Source organism: Malania oleifera, chromosome 10 (genome assembly GCF_029873635.1).
Source record: "Malania oleifera isolate guangnan ecotype guangnan chromosome 10, ASM2987363v1, whole genome shotgun sequence".
NCBI classification, from domain to species: Eukaryota; Viridiplantae; Streptophyta; class Magnoliopsida; order Santalales; family Ximeniaceae; genus Malania; species Malania oleifera.
In genome coordinates, this window is record NC_080426.1 from 6,788,081 (window position 1) to 6,807,746 (window position 19,666).

A 19,666-nucleotide genomic window follows, 5' to 3' on the forward strand; every position below is an offset into this window, starting at 1 on the left:
CTAATCTAATTAATTAAAATTATTGGGGAGAATATGACAGCCAAATTTTAACCATTGCTGTTATATTATTAAAATATAACAACATTATTTTTATTTTTATTATTCTACAAGTCACATTTCTAAAGATCTTATAACCCCTCTACCTCCTACTGTCTCTATTAGCATGTGAGTCACATACTCTCCTTAAAGAGTTGCTCAAATTTTACTACCATTCATTTGCTAATCTTTTGTAGAGACTGGGTAGCATTTATCGTCAATTAAAATTTATTATATCATATTTTTCAAGTCATTCGAAAATATAAGTTTGTATATTTAAAAAAAATATATTTTTGGTACAAAAATTTACATTGGGTTGAGATAATACAATAATGTGAGTTAATCACTCGTCTCTTTTCCCTGCATAAAAAATTTAAATATAAAATATTAAGTATAAAAAAACCTCAAAGTTTTGTTAACTTAGTTTTGATGATAACAAACTACTATTGAATAATGACTTTGTGATTAATTTGTATTTTACAAGATTAAAGCTAATGGAGTTGAACAAAACTGGAAGAATTGAGAGAAGATATTGAAGATTATATTTGATTTATTTGTATGTTTATTCTCCCATTTTTTATGTACTTCAACTTAAAATAATATGAGGGAAAAAAATAATAATAATAACATTAATAGACCTAAACTAGACAAATGAAAACCTGAGTAGACTGAACCCCAATCTTTGTGCTAAGAGCGATTAATTGGCCCCTGGAGGCAGTTGATCGGTTTGGTAGGTTTTGCCTATAACGGTCAGGTTTCCCACTTTAACGAGTAAGTGGTCAACCAAATCTTATGAACAGTTGCTTGTTCTGAAAGCTTGAACGGCTATAACGAGCAAAAAATTATTAATTTACAACTGAAGTCTATAAACATATTATTCTAAGTTTTGAGAACATTAGAAAACTTACCTATGCTAAACTGCTAAGTGCTTTAGTCTCAAATTTTCTTTCAATTTCTTTTTGTGATTTATTTGCTTACCTTTGGGAGAAAAAAAAAAACATTGAACTTTTACTTGTTTATCCTATGAAAGTTATATTATGCAAGTATCAAAGTGTAAATCATTCTTAGTGCAAAACTTTTTTTTTTGGTAATTTTTAGTGTTTTGATTTTTCTTGTTTATGTAGAAAACAAGGATTATATTTGACTACCGATGTATTAGTTTATTGGTCTCTATTAAAATAAAGGAGTTAGTGAAATTTAAGACGATTGGTCTTAAAAAGGTGGAAGTAGACTCTGGTTGACGAATTACTATAAAAGAGTTTGTGTAATTTCTTTTACTTTCTATCTTTGATTTAATTGTTTTTATATTATGTGTTGTCTTTAGATTAACAAAAAGATGCCGACCATTTATAAAAGTTAACAAAAAAACAATGACTTCTTATGAGGTTTCAAAAATATTATACAATTCCCTTGAGTTTTTAAAATTTTCACAAACTTTTCTTAAGATTTGCAAAAAAGATAAAATGTTTTTGAGTGGTACAAGTGTTTTAAAAATCAAACATGGATCATGAGGGGTCTATTGAATTTTTAAAAGTTTAAAAAAGATCTATCAAAATTTTAAAATCTCAAAAAAAGATCCTTACCTTTTTGTCAAATTTTAAGAAAAGTTAATATATTTTATCCAAAAAAATATATTTTAGATACAATTATAAGAAATCAATTAAAATATATGTTTTAGCATAATTCATCACAAGTTATTATTCCCAAATTTCTTGGCAACTTCAACATTTAGTTGATAAATTATGTTTTAATCCACGTCATCGCCCCATAGTAAGCAATTGCTCGGTTTCCTAAGCCCTTTTTTCTCGAACGACGTCGTTTATTAGCCCTTTGATAAAATGTAAAGCAAGAAGGACGCACTCCACCTCCAGCCTTGACGAGGTTGCAGCCGTCTCCTCCTCCGATGCCTCATCCTCTTTGATCCGTAATTTTTCTTGCCCTTTCGTTCAATTTCTTTCTCGAGAAAATCTTGTGTGTTTATTGTCGGAATATTTTACTGTGTCGGCCTCTCGTTTGAAAGGATCAAAAGAGAATAGAGTTGCCAGAAAGAAGAAAACAAATACTGGAAAACAAAAACAAAAACACAGTGGACCCAGAAAGCGTGGGTGGACTAGACTCTCTCCGTTTTCAGATTTATAGGGTTTCTCTGCTCTTCGCGGCTGTTAGAGATCACGGCCGTTGAAGTTCGAAGAGGGAGGATCCAATGACCTCGCAAGGGCAGACGATGGAACCTGCTGTTGTCGATGATATAATCAGACGGCTCTTGGAAGTCCGATCCGCCAGGCCGGGCAAGCAGGTCCAGCTCTCGGAGGCTGAGATCAAGCAGCTCTGCGTTGCTTCGAGAGACATCTTTGTCCAACAACCAAATCTGCTCGAGCTTGAAGCCCCCATTAAGATCTGCGGTACGATATATATATATATATATACTGTATTTAAGTTAGACAAAGAATGCGTATCAGTTTGTGTTTTCTTTACCGTCTTTATAATTCTTATGTATTTTTTTTTTTCCGACGATTGGTCTCTGTCTAGATGCTTGTTAAGTTGCATGTTATGATATTGCGTCATTACAAGGATTTGAGGAAATCGTAATGTTAAAGGTTGAGCCTTTTGGCTGGGTTTGGTATGTAACTGTGTGATTCGAGGTCTTTCCTTCCTGAAGATTGTTTCATTGTAGATTGGGGACTAGTTGTTTAATTCCAAAGCCATTGCTATATAATACTGCCAGTGGTTGAACTCGGAACTGGAGTCTTTAATATAAATTTCCAATGCCCGATTCAATGCAACAAACCCAAACTATTTTTTAGGGTCAATTTTCACATTACAGTTAATTTTATAACAGGATAATAAGTTTGTGCTCAGTGTTTCTTGAATTTCTTTCCTCAGACCCACTTATGTTGGAACCATTCCTGATGAGCAGATTGAAGTGGCTATGATGATCCTGTTATATTTATGGGTCATATATGTGTGTATATTTGGATTGTTTTCTCTTATGAATATGTGAGCTGGGGTTAGGGTTGGAATGTTTTGAGTGATTTTGTTATCCATTGTACCTATGATTGATTCATAATGAAAATATTCTCTTCCTTCACCTGTGAACGTTTGGCTATAGGCCTTCAAAGCCGAATCATAAAAGTCTTGGAGTCTCCCTTGTGTTGTTCTTCATTTTGCTTGTTTATCTACCTTACCATTGCATTAATTTGGGGTTTGATCATAGACAATTTTGTTTGAAGTTTAATTGAAGTGTAAAACAAATGCTGTTCCCTTTTTATCTGCTTGTTCTTGTGCAAGCAGAAAATGTACATTTTCAAAAAACAAATTCTTATGAGCAACTTAAAACAAGTTTTTCAGTTTAACACTGCAACCATTCCCCCCTTCCAAACCACAAAAAAAGTGGGGAAGAAAAGAAAGAAACCATTCTCTAAATATTCCCACATGATCTTGCACATATAATGTATTTAAATATTCCCACATGATTTCATATGTATTATTCTTGAATTTGGTATTCATTAAATATCATGTTCAATTCATGCTGATGGTACTAGTTTATATGCGTTGGCATCAAACTGCCATATGCAATCCATTCAATCAATATGTATTTAATTGTAAGTTTAGTTTCTTCCAAGAAATTAAGGTTCTGCATATTTTAGATGGCTTTGAAAAACTTCTATCTCAGCAAATTTGTTGGCAACCAAGCAGGCCAGATAGGGGCACTTTAGGGGTGAGGGAATGATGACCATAAAGTTTTTTGAGGAGCTGTTGGGAAGAATTTTGATTCAGGAGGCAGTGGATAGTTAACTTTTACTGAAAATGTTTGTTCAAACTGTGAAGTGTGTGAGGAGTAAGCATATTGCTCTCACAGACTCACAGTCCCTTTCATCTTCTTTTGTTTGAATATTTTAGAAGGTATAAGGTTCAGGCTCGTTAACTATTAAAAAACACAATTGATGGGTAATTTCTACGAATTATATGTTGAAATTATGAAGTCTTTGATTTTGTCTGTAGTTCTTCTAATTTTATCTTTTTTGGGTTTAAGAATGTCAGATAGTAATAAATAAAGCTTATCTTTTGCACATAAATGTACTGGTCTGTGCTTTAAGCCATAATTTCCACTTGAAATAATTTAGGTAGTTCTAGAGAGTTGCTTTACTGATCCATGCCATTTGGCATACGTGGCTAGATGGCTCTACATGTACAGTCTAGAGGCCCCAATTGATTTTCTTGACTTCTTGTCCTAATTTTATTCGAATAGTTCTCAACCTTTATTTTTCATCTGTGTTGTAGGTGACATTCATGGCCAGTATAGTGATCTCCTAAGGCTCTTCGAATATGGTGGCTTTCCTCCTCAGGCTAATTATCTATTTTTAGGGGATTATGTGGATCGTGGCAAGCAGAGTTTGGAGACAATCTGTCTCTTGCTTGCATATAAAATTAAATATCCAGAAAACTTTTTTCTTCTAAGGGGGAATCATGAATGTGCTTCTATTAATCGGATATATGGGTTCTACGATGAATGCAAGCGCCGGTTTAATGTGAGACTCTGGAAAGCCTTTACAGACTGTTTCAATTGCCTTCCTGTGGCGGCTCTTGTTGATGACAAAATATTGTGCATGCATGGCGGCCTTTCCCCTGATCTGACAAGCTTGGATCAAATTAGAAACCTACCCCGTCCAACTGCTATTCCTGACACTGGATTGCTTTGTGATTTGCTCTGGTCAGATCCTGGTAGGGATGTTAAAGGATGGGGAATGAATGATAGGGGAGTTTCATTCACGTTTGGCCCTGATAAGGTGTCAGAATTTTTAACTAAGCATGATTTGGACCTTATTTGTCGTGCACATCAGGTTGTTGACTCTGCTATCTTGGTCTTGTCATACTTATTTTTACTGGTTGCTGAAATGATTCTTTTGGTATAGGTTGTGGAGGATGGGTATGAATTCTTTGCCAACAGGCAACTGGTTACCATATTTTCAGCCCCCAATTATTGTGGTGAATTTGATAATGCTGGTGCAATGATGAGTGTCGATGAAAACTTAATGTGTTCTTTCCAGATTCTTAAGCCAGCAGAGAAAAAAGCTAAGTTCTTGATGTCATAAAAAACGTGATGGCTCGAAAATCATTGCTTCCAAGTCCCTGTTTTTCCAAGGTCAGTTAAATATTATTGCTTAGGTTTCTTAGTGTTTTGTTGTTATTCCATATGTGCACATTAATCCATCTATCAAAATGGAAAGTGTTATTGTTTTTGTTGCCTTGTGTTGATAACATAGTATTGATGTAATTCTATTGGGCTTGGAAAATATGTGTAAATGATTTTATTTCAGTTGTTTGCATTTGATTCCATTATGTTCTTTGCTTCTTTTATCTCTATTGAAATCCAATAAACATTAGTTCCTTATAGACATAATGTGGTAAAAGTGTTGTTGATGCTTGTTATCTTAGCAATGAAATGCATAGAAACACTTTCTGTGCATTTTCAGAATGTTTAGTCTCATCCTTTGATGGGATTAATGTCAATTTTTTTCAGATAACACATTATTACATCTGCATGAGAGGAATTTAATTGTGTATTTAGAAAATTTTAATGGAGATTTACCTTTTGTCTGAAAGTGAATTTAATTGTACTGATGAATGATTCATGAGAGACTTTTTATATTAAGACGACTTGGCAAATTAGATGTAGCATAGCAAGCTACTTGGTTGCTAGAGTAATAAACTTTTTACTACTATACTGGTTGAATATTTTTTGGAAATATGTTTCCCAGTTAACACCTCATTTTGTTCTTAAAATGTATACATTAACCAATTTAAGGTCTATGATCCTATTGTCCACTAGAGGGCATTACGGGATCAGGGCCCCTGACATACTTCATATCCGGAAATATTATTATTTTAATACATGTATGTATACATTGATTGTTTTCTGCAGCATCATCTTCTTGAATTTTGGAGGAAGAAAAGTTTCTCTTTGTAAAAAAAAAAAGGGCTGACACTCGAATCAATTGGTGCCCATTTTTGCAAATGTGTGTGTGTTATTTTTTTTATTATTATTATTTTTTAAAATAAAGGTCTGTGGAGCTTATTCCTTGAGGTTCCACTTTTGTTCATTTTGTGGAAATTTTTAGTGGAAAAGTTTCTACAAAATATTGTTTAAAATCAAATATCTTTCTTTCTAGTGCCTTCTCCTTTCTTTCAGCTCCTTCCCTCGTCTTAGTTGAGACAAATGAATATGGTCAACCAAATTTTCAGGTTTAGTCACCTGATTAATGAGAATCCCCCCTTCCCTTTTGTGCTAAAGCAGAGTGAAAACATGCATTACTAAGTGTCCTGATTGTAGGATAGGCAATAGTAGTGACATTTGTTGGTGCATTTATAGGGATTTATTTTCATGTGAAAAAGATGCAATATCATAACCATTTTTAGTATAATGCTTGAAATATCTAGTGTTGCTAGGATGTGGACCCACATTGATGAGGGGATGGCATCGCCATTCTATCTATTTGTTGCATTAGACTTCATTTGGACTGGATTTTGGACAATGAATGGACATCTTATTCTATTTTTATTTTTAGTTATCATTTTATATTAGGCTGAATACTAAACTCTACATTAGCATAAGAATTTGAATTTGTGTCGAACTGTGACAGTTCCATCATGGTTTTAAATAGCGGTAGTGGGTAGCGTAATGTAACAGCAATAAGTGTTGTAGAAAGTGGGTGTAGTAGCATGAAATGGGAGTAATGGCTGCAATTTTTTTTTTTCAGGTATGCATAACCTTATTTACATTGTTATTTTTGCCACGTTTTAAGCCCTGAAATGTATTTTAGATCCTTCAGCTCAGCTTACTTTAATGGTTAGTATGGGTAATGCATTTTTCATTGGCTTTGAAATGTTAGGAATTATAATTTTTTTATTTTTCATGAATCCTGTCTGTGATAAATAAATGAACTAAACAAAATACATTAGCTTGTATCATGATATATCATTTAATCTATTAGGCACATAAAATATACAGTAAAGCCATATTGTTTTATTACTAAAGTATTAAAAATCTATGAATTTAGACCAAGAAGTTAAATTGTATGACCTAACCTTTAAGATTACAATATTACAACACAATAACAACCACCACGCCATAAGTCCCACTAGGTGGGTCAGTTACATGAATCCTTTTCCAAAAATTTTCACCATCTTGGGCAATATCCTCTGACAATAAGATTACAATTTTATAATCACAAAATTTATCATTAAAAAAAAATGAAGTATTAATGACTCAAACACGAAAAAAACGAGAAAAGGAAGATTGAAGTTGAACAATATAGAAAAGAAATATCAAATTACTAATATTATCAACTAAAACAAATGTAAACAAAATTTTGTTCATATCAACTTGTTAATTAATGACTGCTTTGGCTTTATTTTTATTCCCATTGCTTTAGTGGTGTGTAATGATGGCATTGGGACCCAAAAATCTGTTATGTAATCATTGGGCTACTATTTAAAACCGTGTTTTTAATAGCTGCTTTGTAAGCATGCTATGGTGCATCCTTAGCAGACTTGGACTTGGATATTAGATGCAATTGTTGTTGGAAATTTATCTCTCTCTCTATCTTTCTCTTGTTGGAGGTTGAGGGGTTGGACCAGGGCCATGGGACCCGTGAAAAATCTTTTCTTTGGGCAATCTTTTGTGGATGGAAAATTTATTATTTCAGAAACATTGTGGGAGACTATTCTGAAAAGTCAAATTGTGAAATTGGGGTTTCTTGAACACAAACTTAAGCTCAAATGATTTTTCTTAAGTTTGTTAAGTATAGACTCCAACCTTTAGAACCTGTAGCCATTGATAGAATCTTAAGCAAAGAGCCATAATCAAATAAATCAGATCAACTCTATGAACTCAAGTAACAATGACATTAGTTCTTATTGATCCCATTATAGTTCAAGAAAATGATAGTTTTGAGCCATAGGCTTTTCTTATGTCTATATGGAAGAGAACAAGTCATCCAATGGGGTTTGTTGGATTGAGTGCTTTCACTGCACCAAAAGCTGTAATAGTAAGCATGCTACCCAAATCCTTATACTGTATAAATTCAGTTGTGGCTTGATTCACACCTTGGGCCTCTGTTACATAGGAAAATTGTGACCACACCTTGTTGGCTAACAATCTCTGCCTAGCAACTGTATGCTGGCGCTGGAAAATGAATGCAGGTCTTGGATCTGGTATCACTTGTTGGACCTAGCATTTGTCACTGCACCAAAAACCATATCTGATGGTATGAGTGTTACCCAAATCATGTATACAGTACAATAGTACAAATTTTATGGTTCCACCATTTCTTGACTCACACTTCGGTTCTCCGTCATGCAGCAGATTTTTGTCACATCTCAGGCAATGAGGTTATTGCTCAATCACAGTTAATCACTATGAATTTTTCCAATCATGACATGTTGTATGTATCCAACAAAAAATTGCAATTGAATGATTGATTGCAACTAAGACTACTTGTTTTTTATTAGGTGCTCTATTTTGGAAGAAGATTGTAGGAGGGTTGTGTTCCTATTTCTCTGGATGATGTTGAGTGGTTAGAGAGGCAGAAGGTAGTTTTTTAGGCCGGGAAAAAGGCACTTGGCCCTGATGATTTTACCTCCACCCCCCCACCCCCCTCTTTTTTTTTTTTCAATAAGGAGTGTTGGGATATTGTGAAGGATGTGTAAAGGTATGAATTGGATGTTATCACCTTGGTGCCTAAGAAAGATCCATAAAGGTGAGAGATTTTAGGCTCATTAGTGTGCAAGTACTGAGTAGTGACTACTGTTTATAAAATTTTGTCTAAGGTTCTATCAAATAGGTTAAGTGGGATCTTGTGAGGTATGATTAAAATCTTTCTTGAAGTGTTTTTTATTGGTGATCATTAGACTTGGGATGCTGCTTTATTGGCTAATAATGAGGTGGGGAATGATGTTTGCAGTAATGATAGGAAGGGGATTGTTTTCAAACCTGATATTGAGAAGGCTTATGATTGTGTTTGTTGGAGATGTATTAATAGAGTTTTGAAGAAGAAAGGGTTTGTTATGCCTGGTGGAGGTGGATTAGTGGGTGTTTGTTTTCAGTAGTCTTTGATCATTGTTAGTGGTGAAACCAACTCTTAGTTTAGAACATTTAAGATTATTACAAGGTGATCCTTTGTCTGTTTTCTTGTTCAGTCTTGTGTAGGATGATTACTCGTAGAATGGATAGGGGTGTTGTGAAATGTTGTCTCATCTATAGTTTGCGCATGGAAACCATTCTTTTCTTTGATGATGATTGGGAATTTTTCCAATGTGATTACTCTTTTCTAATTGTTTGATAGGGTTTCAGGGTTGAAGATCAATCTTTCCAGCAGCGGACTACCAGGTTTTAACTTAGAGGAGGGAGCTTTGCTTTTAGTTTGCAGAGATAACGAGCTGCATGGCAGTGGCCTTTTACCTATTAGGTTTTTTGTGGGGGTAATCATGTTCATCTCATGTTCCTTCATAATATTCCTTCTCTACTTAATTCCTATGCAGGTTGTTGTTAAGTTGGAGATATTGATGATAGAATTATTATAGTCGTGAGTGGGGGAGACTAAGAAGGACCTCCTTGTTACTTGTTAGTTGGGATGAGTTGTGTAAATGGAGGGTTTTGGGCGTAGGGAACTTCTCTAAAAGCATCGCGTAAGTAGTTGAAGGCTTTGAAGGTTTCCTTTAAAGACTGAGTCCCCTCGGCATTACGATCGAAGGTAAATATGATGTCCTTCCAAATGGGTGATACTAGGGATGTGATTACTGGTGATAACAACACTCATGTGAGGCTATTGGTATATCATGTTTTTATTCCTTTGGTGAACCTTTATATTGGTATGGGGAGAATATTCACTTTTGTTAGGATCATTGGATAGGGTGTGTTGGTTTTTTTTTCCCCTTAGCTTGTGTCTTATTTTGTTTTGCTTCTCTAATTGTCATAATGCTATGCTGTTTCTCTCTCTTTTTTACCCCTTGGGTGGGGGGGGGGGGGGTTGTAATGGCTCTCGGGGCTTCTTCTTTAGGAGGAATATAAACTAGAGATGAATTATCTTGTTCAGTAATTGAGCTTCATGATTCTGCTAGTGTTTGGACCCTGAATGCTTTGAGTTTTCTCATGCAATTCTTCCTTTTATTATTTAACCTGAGGCTCTAAAAGTGATTATTTTCCTTTGAATTCTTTCATTTTGAAAACTGGGTTCCCTTAAAAAATAAAGCCATGTACATGGTTGTGGGTCTTACCAAGATTAGCACTAATGATTTGTTACATGTAGAGGCTTAATAAAGCTGTCTCTTATGGTGTCTGCATTCTCTGATATCAAAATAGAGAGGCAATGCTTGCACTTTCTTGCATTGTGCCTTTTTTGGGTCATGTGTAGGGCTGCAAATGAGCCAAGTTGAGTCGAACTTCAGCATGCTTAGGCTTGGCTTGGTAGAGTCAGAACTCGGCTCAGGCTTGGGCTCTGCTTGGTTCAAGCTTAGAAAGTTGTGCTTGGGTTCGGCTCGGTTCGAGCTTAGAAATTTGGGCTTGAACTCGAGCTCGGCTTGAGATTAAAAATATTGGCTGGGGCTTGAGCTTAGGCTTGGCTCATTTGCAGGCTCGGCTCGGGCTTGGGTTTGGGCTGAAATTTTATAAATGACATGATAATAATAGTTTCATCCACCTATTTTGTTTGGGTCAAAATTTGTGCCTTTCTTCTTGGGTGATGAGGAGGACTCTTGGGATTGGGCCAACTTAACGGGCCTATTAACGAACTTATTACCAAACTCCTTAACGAGCCCATTCGAGCCAATTATCAAGCTGCTCATGATCTGAAACGAGCCAAGCCCAGCTATGCTCATGTTCGGTTTGTTTACAAATCGAGCCTAAAATTTGGGCTTGAGACTCACTTATTTAAATAATAAACAACCCATGCGAGCCACTACCGAGCCGAGCTCCCAAGCTGCTTGTGAGCGGGCTTGGTAGGGGCTCGCTTGGGTCGTTTATTATTTAAATAAGTGAGCCTCAAGCCCAAATTTTAGGTGAGCGGGCTTGGCTCGTTTGCAGCCCTAGTCATGTGGAGTGGGTTGCTTGGAGTGTCGGGAAGCATCCAGTTTGCCTATCTCCTTTGAAAAATTTATTTCTTCATGAGTTTTGTGGCTTTTGGTAGTTGTAAGGAAGGGGGTTTTTTGTTGAAGTGTGCAATGATGGCTAATGCTAGGGCTTTAACTTACATGAGAGCAGTTATATAAGCCACACTTGGATCACATCATTATATCAATTAAAATAATCAAGTTAACTCCTGAGGGTGTGCTTCAACCATTAACCTATAGATAATGACCCAATTCTCTTCAACTTACAGCTGGAATTGGACTAGCCTTGATTAGACACCTCCTCTAACTTGTCTGTCCCTTGATTAGGTTCCCGTTCCAAATCATCTTTGATTTCGAGAACAATTTCAGGCTATGATTTTTATGATAGTGATGAAGGCCTCTTCTTATAGTGTAAGAGATTATCAACCAAATGTTTGTGATCAAGTCATTGATGCCCAAATGAAATAAATAAATAAAAGATTCTAGATTAGTTCTTGTTGCCCAAGGATTGATTTGAGGGCTTTGACAAGTACTTGATGACCAAGCTACTTCAAAGGCTTGAAACTGAGTTGGAAGTCTAGTTACTGAATTGGGTGTAGCTGAATGAGGAAATTCAGGAAAAGTTGCATCCTGACCCATAGGCAAAGACATTTTCTTTAATTTTCTGTTAACAATTTTAAAACATTCAAAAAGTAAAATTCCAACATAATTGCATTGCGCTCACGCATTCATCTCCAACCAACTTTTACTCATAGTAATCAATTTTTCTTGAATCCATGGATTGGTGTTTGTTCCATGGTTAGTCTATAGTGTTTGTTGCTTTCATCCCTAAATCCAGTGTAAATTAAACATTAACCATATAAATTTTATCATTAATAAAAAAATCAATGGGAACATTTGTTTTTTTCTTTGCTTTCTTTTAACTAAACATATTGGTTTGCACCACTGTTTGATAGTCTCTTTTCATGGGGCCATATCTCCTTCATTGCTTTTCTTAATTGTAATGCTATTAAAATTTCAATCCCAGTTATTATAATCTTGCAATCCTACAATCCAAAAATCACAAAATGATCTAAATCCCATTCAAATATTTTTTAATGTGGATATCTCTATGGGCTCACAATTGGAGTCCATGGATCATGGGATCTTTGTTATCCTTTTCCTTAGTCCACACCAAATTGGCAATTTCATCTATTTATGGATTGAAACCTGATATATAGTATTTTTTACTACTTTCCTGCTATTGTTCTCTTAAATCTCAATTGTTCTTTCTCATGCCTGTTCTCTTAATTTTTAATCTTGGTTCATTATTTAGTCCTCTTAATTTTTTCTCTATTAAAGTGTTAGACATTACAAAAAGTAATTAGATATCTTTATTGATGTAATGTGGTTTCTACGGAAACAATAACAACAGTAGAAGCTTAAATCGTATTTATATCATTTTTGGTCATGTAATGAGTTTTTTTATCCATCTATACAATCAACATCATAAAGAGTAATTTTTATTTCCCTAATCTTTATACTTAATTCCATTTTAGGATGGTTTATCATTGGATTGTCAAAAATTCTTAGAATGCTTTATTAATTCTTAATTTGTTTGGATTTGAGTGGTAATTTTCCTGTTCATATAATCTTAAGATCCCTTAATGCAATCATACGGTTCAATTCCAAAATTCTCCCAATGATTTGTAGTTGGATCCTGACTTAACAACATTGTTCAGTTTGGTGATCTTGGTCACTGGAATGCCCGTAATTTTACATTCAAGTGCAATTGTTTTCACTTGAAAACATTAAGAATTGGAGAAGTAATATCAAAACAAGTGAGTCGAGGTAAAAAATGCTAGTTTTCCTAGAGATGGAACCGGAGGCAAAATCTTGAAAAATCATCTCTCCCTCATTTCTTGGGTAGTTTTGAGCAAGATATGTATGGAAAGATGAATCTATTTTCATTTGGTTGAAGAATCAATTAAATTTATGGCTATTTTAAAGCTTTGATCAAAGGTGTAGACATGGGCTTGAACTTTCATGAAATTTTTGAAATTTTTGTCGAAATTTTCGATTTTCGTTACCCTCGAAATCGAAATGGTAGTCAGTTTCCATTTTGCATAATTTCCATCAAAATATCAACAAATCATTTGAAATTTATAGAAGTCTCGAATTTTTAGCGAAATTTGTCGAAATTTTGACTATGCAATGAAATTTCCTTGGAATTTAAATGAGAGATTTAGGAGTGAAGTGAAATTTCTCTCTTAATTAATTTTATTTATTTTTAACAAAACAAAAGATTATTACATGTGCTTTTGAAATTATATGAAAAAATAAACTTACAACAACATTTTATTTAACCATTCATGTCTAAATTACCTTGTATAATAAATAATATTTGAATGATTTATGAATTTCATTTGTATTAACTAAAATATGTTTAATGCACATTATCTTACAAATAAGTTTGTTACACATACTATTGTACAAGTTTTCCACCTCGCACACAACATAGATGTACTTTAGTTGTAATATATTAGTCCTAAGACTTACATATTTATGTTTGTTAACCATTTCTAAAGTTTTACCAAGAATTTCATGCTTTACTACTGATTTCTGTTATTTTTTCAAATTGAAATCGAGATTGATATCGAAATTGAAATTTCCATCCAAATTTCCATACTTTTGGAGCTTTGAAATTTGAGTCGAAATTAAATTTGAGACCTTGGGTGTAGATAGGTCAGATTTTGAGGAATCAATTGTGCTTCTAGTGTGGTTTTTTTTCTTGGTTGGGTAGAAAGGTTTAAGGGGGCTACCAATTTGTGTAAGGGATGTGATTATAGGAGTTCCTATTTGTTAGGAGCCAATTCATAAGAGATTTAGATGGACATAAATGGACCATAGGCCTTTCCTCACTGGCTAGTTGCAGAGCCTATAGGCACTCCCCATGGGTGGTTGGGTCACTGTTTAGAATTTCACTTGTGAGTTTGTCCCACATTGGAAAAATTGAGTGGATCATGGGTGGTTATATACACGGTTAGGCTCAAGATCCAATAGGCTTAACCTTTTGCGTCAAGTTTGTGCTTACCCATATGTATCAAGTCCACCCATGGACTCCTCCGGCGCTAACAAGTGGTATTAGAGCCAACGGTTCGTAACTCTGAGTGAGCGGTATTATAAAAGTCGAGGCATGGAGCTAATTCTCTTGACATGCTAACAGTTGGAAGACTAAGTGTGTGACCGAAGCCAATAAGGATCATCTACGCTTGGAAGATGGATCTGAATAGGGTCAAGACGTACGAGATAAGATTAGTTTGGAGGCACGTGGAATGCAATCCGAGGCACGTAAAGGTGCGGTGGTAAGACCCACTTGAACAACTATTGGAGAATTGGGCTTACTCCCATAAAGGAGACGGATTCTGTTCAAAGGGGAGCAATTGGAACTCACAAGTAAGAGAGATATTGTTGAGAATTTGACTTGTGAGTTTGTCCTACATTAGAAAAATTGAGTGGATAATGGGTGCTTATATACATGGTTGAATCCCAAATCCAATAGGCTTAACATTTTGGGTGAAGTTAGTGCTCACCCATGTGTTTCAAGCCCACCCATGGACTCCTTCAGCAAGACAACCATCAGGGAGAATGTTGAACCAATGCTCTGATACTAGTGTTGGGTGGTCTAGGGTCTTCTGAACCCCAAAAGTTAGCTCATGGAGTGAGACTCTCCCTCATACTAAATAACTGATCACCAGCCTCTTCCACAACTGATGTGGGATAACCCAACAGTCCTAGCCTGACTTAGCCCAATAGAGGGAAAAATGGGGCAAAGCAAGAGATCTAAGATTAAAGATCATGACTTAAAATTCAATCATTGGCCTCTTGGCTCGAACTCATGGTCTCCTATCATCCAAACCACCTGGGAGTAATGCCCTTTGGGGTGGCTTAATGGTTCTCGTTCAAGTGATTCATGAGCCATTTGAAAGCTAAATTAGTCCATCTGGTAGCTATCCGAATGCTCGAGAAGGTGCCATGCCCCAAATTGAACCATTTTTGTCATAGGCACCATTTGAGTCATGAGACCAGCCCCCTGATTCAAATCCATGACCTCTTATCATCCATACCACATGGGGGTGAGTAAGCCCTAGGACCATCTGGCTGAGTGATTCATGAGCCATTCGAAAGTTAAATTTTGATTAATAATTAGGACCATCTAGAAGCTTATTCAATGCTCTAAGAGGTGCCATACCCCTTCACACCTAAGTTTCAACAATTGTAAGTGCCAAATTGAACCCTTTGTCATAGGTAGGAGTGTATTCGAATCAAGCTGAGTTGACACAATAGGATATTCAAACTTTACTCAACTCGAAAATGTTAAGCTCAAAACTTGACTCAAACTCATTTGATCTTAAAATTGTTAAACTTGAATTCAACTCAGCAAACTTGAGCTTAATCAATTAAGCTCAATTTGATTATAAATTAATTAAATGCAAGTATAATATATATATATATATATGTATAATGTATATATAATATTAAATACTTGAATAAAATTTATAATATATGACTTAAATAATATAAAAATAATAAAATTAAAAGCTCGATTAGGCTCACGAGTAGTATTACGAAGCTTGAACTCGACTTATTAAGATACTTGAGTAACTTGAAAGTGAGTAGAGTTGAGTTATAATGTGAATTGAGTCTGAGTAGCTCGTGAGTAAGCTTGACTCACAACCCTTCCCTTCCCCCCCCCCCCCCCCCCCCCAACACAAAGAAAAAAGGAAAAAAAAAGAAAGTAAAATTGAATAAATTTTGATGCCAATTTATTAAGCCATTGAGTTGTTGAATTTGGCAACAAATGTGGTATGCACTCTCTGCACTAAACGAGGTGTTGGCTGCCAAAATGGGTGTATTTTTTTTTTTTTGTTTGGGGAGTGATGGCATCCTTGAGAGTTAGGGTTTTGGATATAGCATTGAACAACTTGCTTGGAGAGGATATTACATGGGTGGCTTGGCACTGAATCATATAAATTGCTGTCTGAGATGGTAGAAAAACACCCTTTTCCTAGATTACATTGGCTGCGTACAAGATTACAAGTGTTGTTGTCTGTTGTTTCACAGCTTTTTTTTTTCCACATCCGATTTGTTATATTATTTCATTAACTGCATTAACAGTTGCTATGTCTTGCGAGCTTCCCAGTATTGACACTTCCCCCCTCCACCATCTGTTCTCTTTTCTCTTGTAGACACCTTGTCCTTGTTGCTCTGGAATTATGGCTCAGAATGAAACTGCCAGCTTCGGCAATGTCTTCTAACCAAAGGAGATGCGTCGCCATTCTGTGCTGCAATCCATTCTCTGTTGGTATTTTTTATCTTGGTTTGGAGCTTTGCAGAAGTGCAGCGCTTTGGGGACGGGGGAGGGGGTTGCAAATGCTTTATTGAGAGGTTTAACTTTGAAAATTTTCTAGTCTTTTATTTATTAGCCATAGCACAGAAGCGGTGGTGCGTCTGTATATATATTTGGTCAGATAACTAAATAGTTGCGCTTTCTGGTTTTGGGCTCCAGAAATTGCTGTTTCACTCAAAGAAACGCCTTATTGTTTCAGAAGGATCCACCATGGGAGAATCCTCTTTTAAGTTATTTAGTGAACTAGATGTATTTTGAAATGAGATGGTAAAACCAGTGGTAGCTACATCTCACTCTCTCTCTCTCTCTCTCTCTCGTTGTTTTGCAAGGCAGGAGTGATGGTTTTTTGGTCACATATTTTGTTCTTTGTATGACGAAGAGACCAGGTGATTTATTTCCCTGTGACCATCTTGGGGAGCATGGAATTGTTCCTTTATTCAGGAAGTCGCATTTTCACGCCATTTGAATTCTAAGTCCGGATTTCAGAATTTAGCTTGTGAAATTTTTTTTTCCTATCTAGGGCCACTAGTTTTATGATTCCAACACAACCATATGAAGTGCCTGGGTTTTGCAATCATTGGTTTTCTTTCGGCTTCGGGTGCTTGAAAAGATGTGATAGGAATAAAAGCCACTGAGCTTTTCGGACATGTTGAGCATTATCAAATGACTCTTACATTACACCGGGAAGCTGGCTTTCGCGATGACTTTAAAATTTATATAGATTTTAAAAGTGGAATTTAATATTTTTTTACAAAATTTATTTTGTTAAAATTTTACACGTTTATCAATTTATGGTCTGCAAAAGAAAATTGTAAGTGCAAAAACACCTAAGGGAGTATAGCAGTTTAGACTGGGAAATATAGGTTCTTTTTACAATTTATTGTCGTACGACCGAAATGATTGCCTAATTTCAAATGCTGGAATCATTAGATCCGACGTACCATGAGGATTAGGGAAGGATCTCTACAAGATTGCAGCGAATCTTGTTCTGGGGATTTTTCGGGTTTTAGTTCGAAATGAGGTAAGCTCAATTTCATTATGATCGGGAAGTGATGAGAGAATATAATTGGGAGTATGGATCTGTACGTGTTATTTTTTTTTTTTGTTTTTTTTTTATTTTTTTTAGGTTGGGAATCGGTTCGCGGTTTTTAGTGGTAGAGTTGGGATTGGGATTTTCGAGAAAGTAAAGGGATCTATTTTGTCTGTTATTCTGATGAAATTGGACTCGATAGACTGTAGTCGTGGTATGTGTTGTGTTTTTTGACTACTCATTGGGGAAAATCTAACAGTAAAATTATGGGTTTTCATGTTAAGTTTTGGGGAAAAAGGGGCATTGGGTTGCATCTATGTTTTGTTGGAAAACTCGTAAATATATGTGATATATATTGTGTTATAGGGGGTCGTGCCTCTGCCTTGACTTGTTTAAATGTATAGTGAAAACATGTGATTTTAGATACCAAAATGAGTGTGGGATTGGGTGGTTATATGAACATGCATGGTTGTGTTTTGCCTGCAATGACATAGGATTGCGGTTCAAATGTTTCAAGTAATGAAAGAGTGTCCGACTCCTATATCCGAGGGTCTGAAATACACCTGTTAGTTTGAAAAGAGGTGTCGGCTCTATATACGAGGAGGAGCCTTACCGACTGATCACCGAAGGGTGTGGATCACCAATGTACATTTAGATTGCAATGGGAGCCGGGGGCTATGCCATGTGCCAGGAAGGACGCCGTGTTGTAATGCGGATAGCTCCGAGCCGAAGGGGTGATTGACACCGGGTTGCTTGATCATGTGTGTTGCGTGAATGCCTGTACCGAAAAATGTTTTGTGAGGAATACTGGAAATTTGCATTGAACTGTGTATGTTTTATGTCATGATACCACCAAATGCAACACACCGATATAACCTGGACTCGCTTACTGAGAGTGTCTCACCCCTGTTGTAAGTAATATTTTTTAGGTCCTTCGAAGTAACGGAACAGGAACTAGCGTCCTTGTGTTGGGGCATAGTGGTCGATTGTACGTGGAAGGCTAGGGTTAAAGTACTAGGACTGATTGGGGTGGTTGGTTTTTTGTGGTTTTGGCTGAACCCAGGTTATGTTTTGCATTAGGAAACCTGAGATTCCTTTTTGTATAGAACTTTTGATCTGGTACAAAATATTGTATAGAAAGACCTTTTTTCTGCATGTATCTGTAATTGTATTACGAATGTGTATAGGGGTGTAATGGGAACCCACGGGGTCGACACCCTCATTCATGTGTTGTGTCATTGTATGATTTGTATGATACAGGACATGTTAGGTTTATCTCAACCCCTGGGTCCCATTACCGGGTTCAGGGAGTGGACAGCTTGGTATCATAGCTAACTAGGTTGTGGTTGTAGACTTGTTAGGCATAGCTGGGTGTACATACCAGAGTTATAAGATGTAGGAATGTTATGGGTAGAGTAGGTCGAGGTTGGTTTTGTTGCTAGATAGGGATTCGTTGGCATGTCTGTATTTTTCTGGAATGACGATTCAGGAAAAATAATGACCAAACCATTGTTGATTTGTGTCGGTGTTGATAGGAAGTCCTGGAACCCGTTAGGGTGGAAGCAACATGATTAGTGTAAATGATTGTGTTATACTGTACGTGTTGTAGGAAGTACTAATAGGTTCCTATCGTTTTTAGAAATGGAGCCCAAGGATAACAACCTAGGAAGTGTTCCGAGGAGATGCGAGGGATGAGTCTCCTTTGGTGCTCAAGGTTTGACGAGCCGGTATGTGGAGATCGGGTTGAGCGTTAGGAGACGCGAAACGTTTGCTACTGCTGCAGGTGCACTATTGAGAGGTTCACACGCCTGCACCCTTCAGTGTTCTCAGAGGGATTCTGGAGGTCTTGCATTGCATAGATAGGCAAAAAGTACTCTAGCTACCTTTCAGTTGTCGGGGGAGGCAGGGCGATGGTGGACCGCGGTGAGGAATGACAATGCCTTGACTTGTTTAAACGTATGTGTTGGAAAATCATGATTTTAGATTACCAAAGGGGTGTGGATTATTTGGTTATATGAACATGTATGGTTGTGTTTTGCTACTAATGAAATTAGGAACGGGGTTACGAATTGTTGCAGGTACTGAAAGAGTGTATGGCTATATAC

The 19,666-nt window shown here is 36.1% G+C and overlaps 1 protein-coding gene across 3 annotated transcripts; it reads left to right on the forward strand.

Annotated features, from left to right (window-relative positions):
• Positions 1 to 1,872: 1,872 nt before the first annotated feature.
• On the forward strand, positions 1,873 to 16,817 carry LOC131166011 (serine/threonine-protein phosphatase PP1 isozyme 4). Of its 3 annotated transcripts, XR_009139705.1 has the most exons (6): positions 1,906 to 2,438; positions 4,318 to 4,877; positions 4,950 to 5,179; positions 9,389 to 9,516; positions 9,664 to 9,788; positions 16,371 to 16,817. XR_009139705.1 is itself a non-coding variant. In XM_058124222.1 (3 exons), exons 1-3 carry the CDS (start codon positions 2,240 to 2,242, stop codon positions 5,127 to 5,129), a joined length of 939 nt encoding a protein of 312 aa, XP_057980205.1. In that variant the 5' UTR covers positions 1,905 to 2,239; the 3' UTR covers positions 5,130 to 7,270. The 3 variants fall into 3 exon arrangements, 1 of the variants encoding a protein (XP_057980205.1); XR_009139706.1 differs by lacking the exons at positions 9,389 to 9,516; positions 9,664 to 9,788 and having other exon boundaries at positions 1,873 to 2,438; XM_058124222.1 differs by lacking the exons at positions 9,389 to 9,516; positions 9,664 to 9,788; positions 16,371 to 16,817 and having other exon boundaries at positions 1,905 to 2,438; positions 4,950 to 7,270.
• Positions 16,818 to 19,666: the final 2,849 nt, after the last annotated feature.

Coding starts and splice junctions, on each gene's coding strand:
- LOC131166011 (XM_058124222.1), top strand. CDS start 2,240: ATGACCTCGCAAGGGCAGACGATGGAACCTGCTGTTGTCGATGATATA. Junction 2,439..4,317: donor AGCCCCCATTAAGATCTGCG/GTACGATATATA, acceptor TCTGTGTTGTAG/GTGACATTCATGGCCAGTAT. Junction 4,878..4,949: donor TTATTTGTCGTGCACATCAG/GTTGTTGACTCT, acceptor CTTTTGGTATAG/GTTGTGGAGGATGGGTATGA.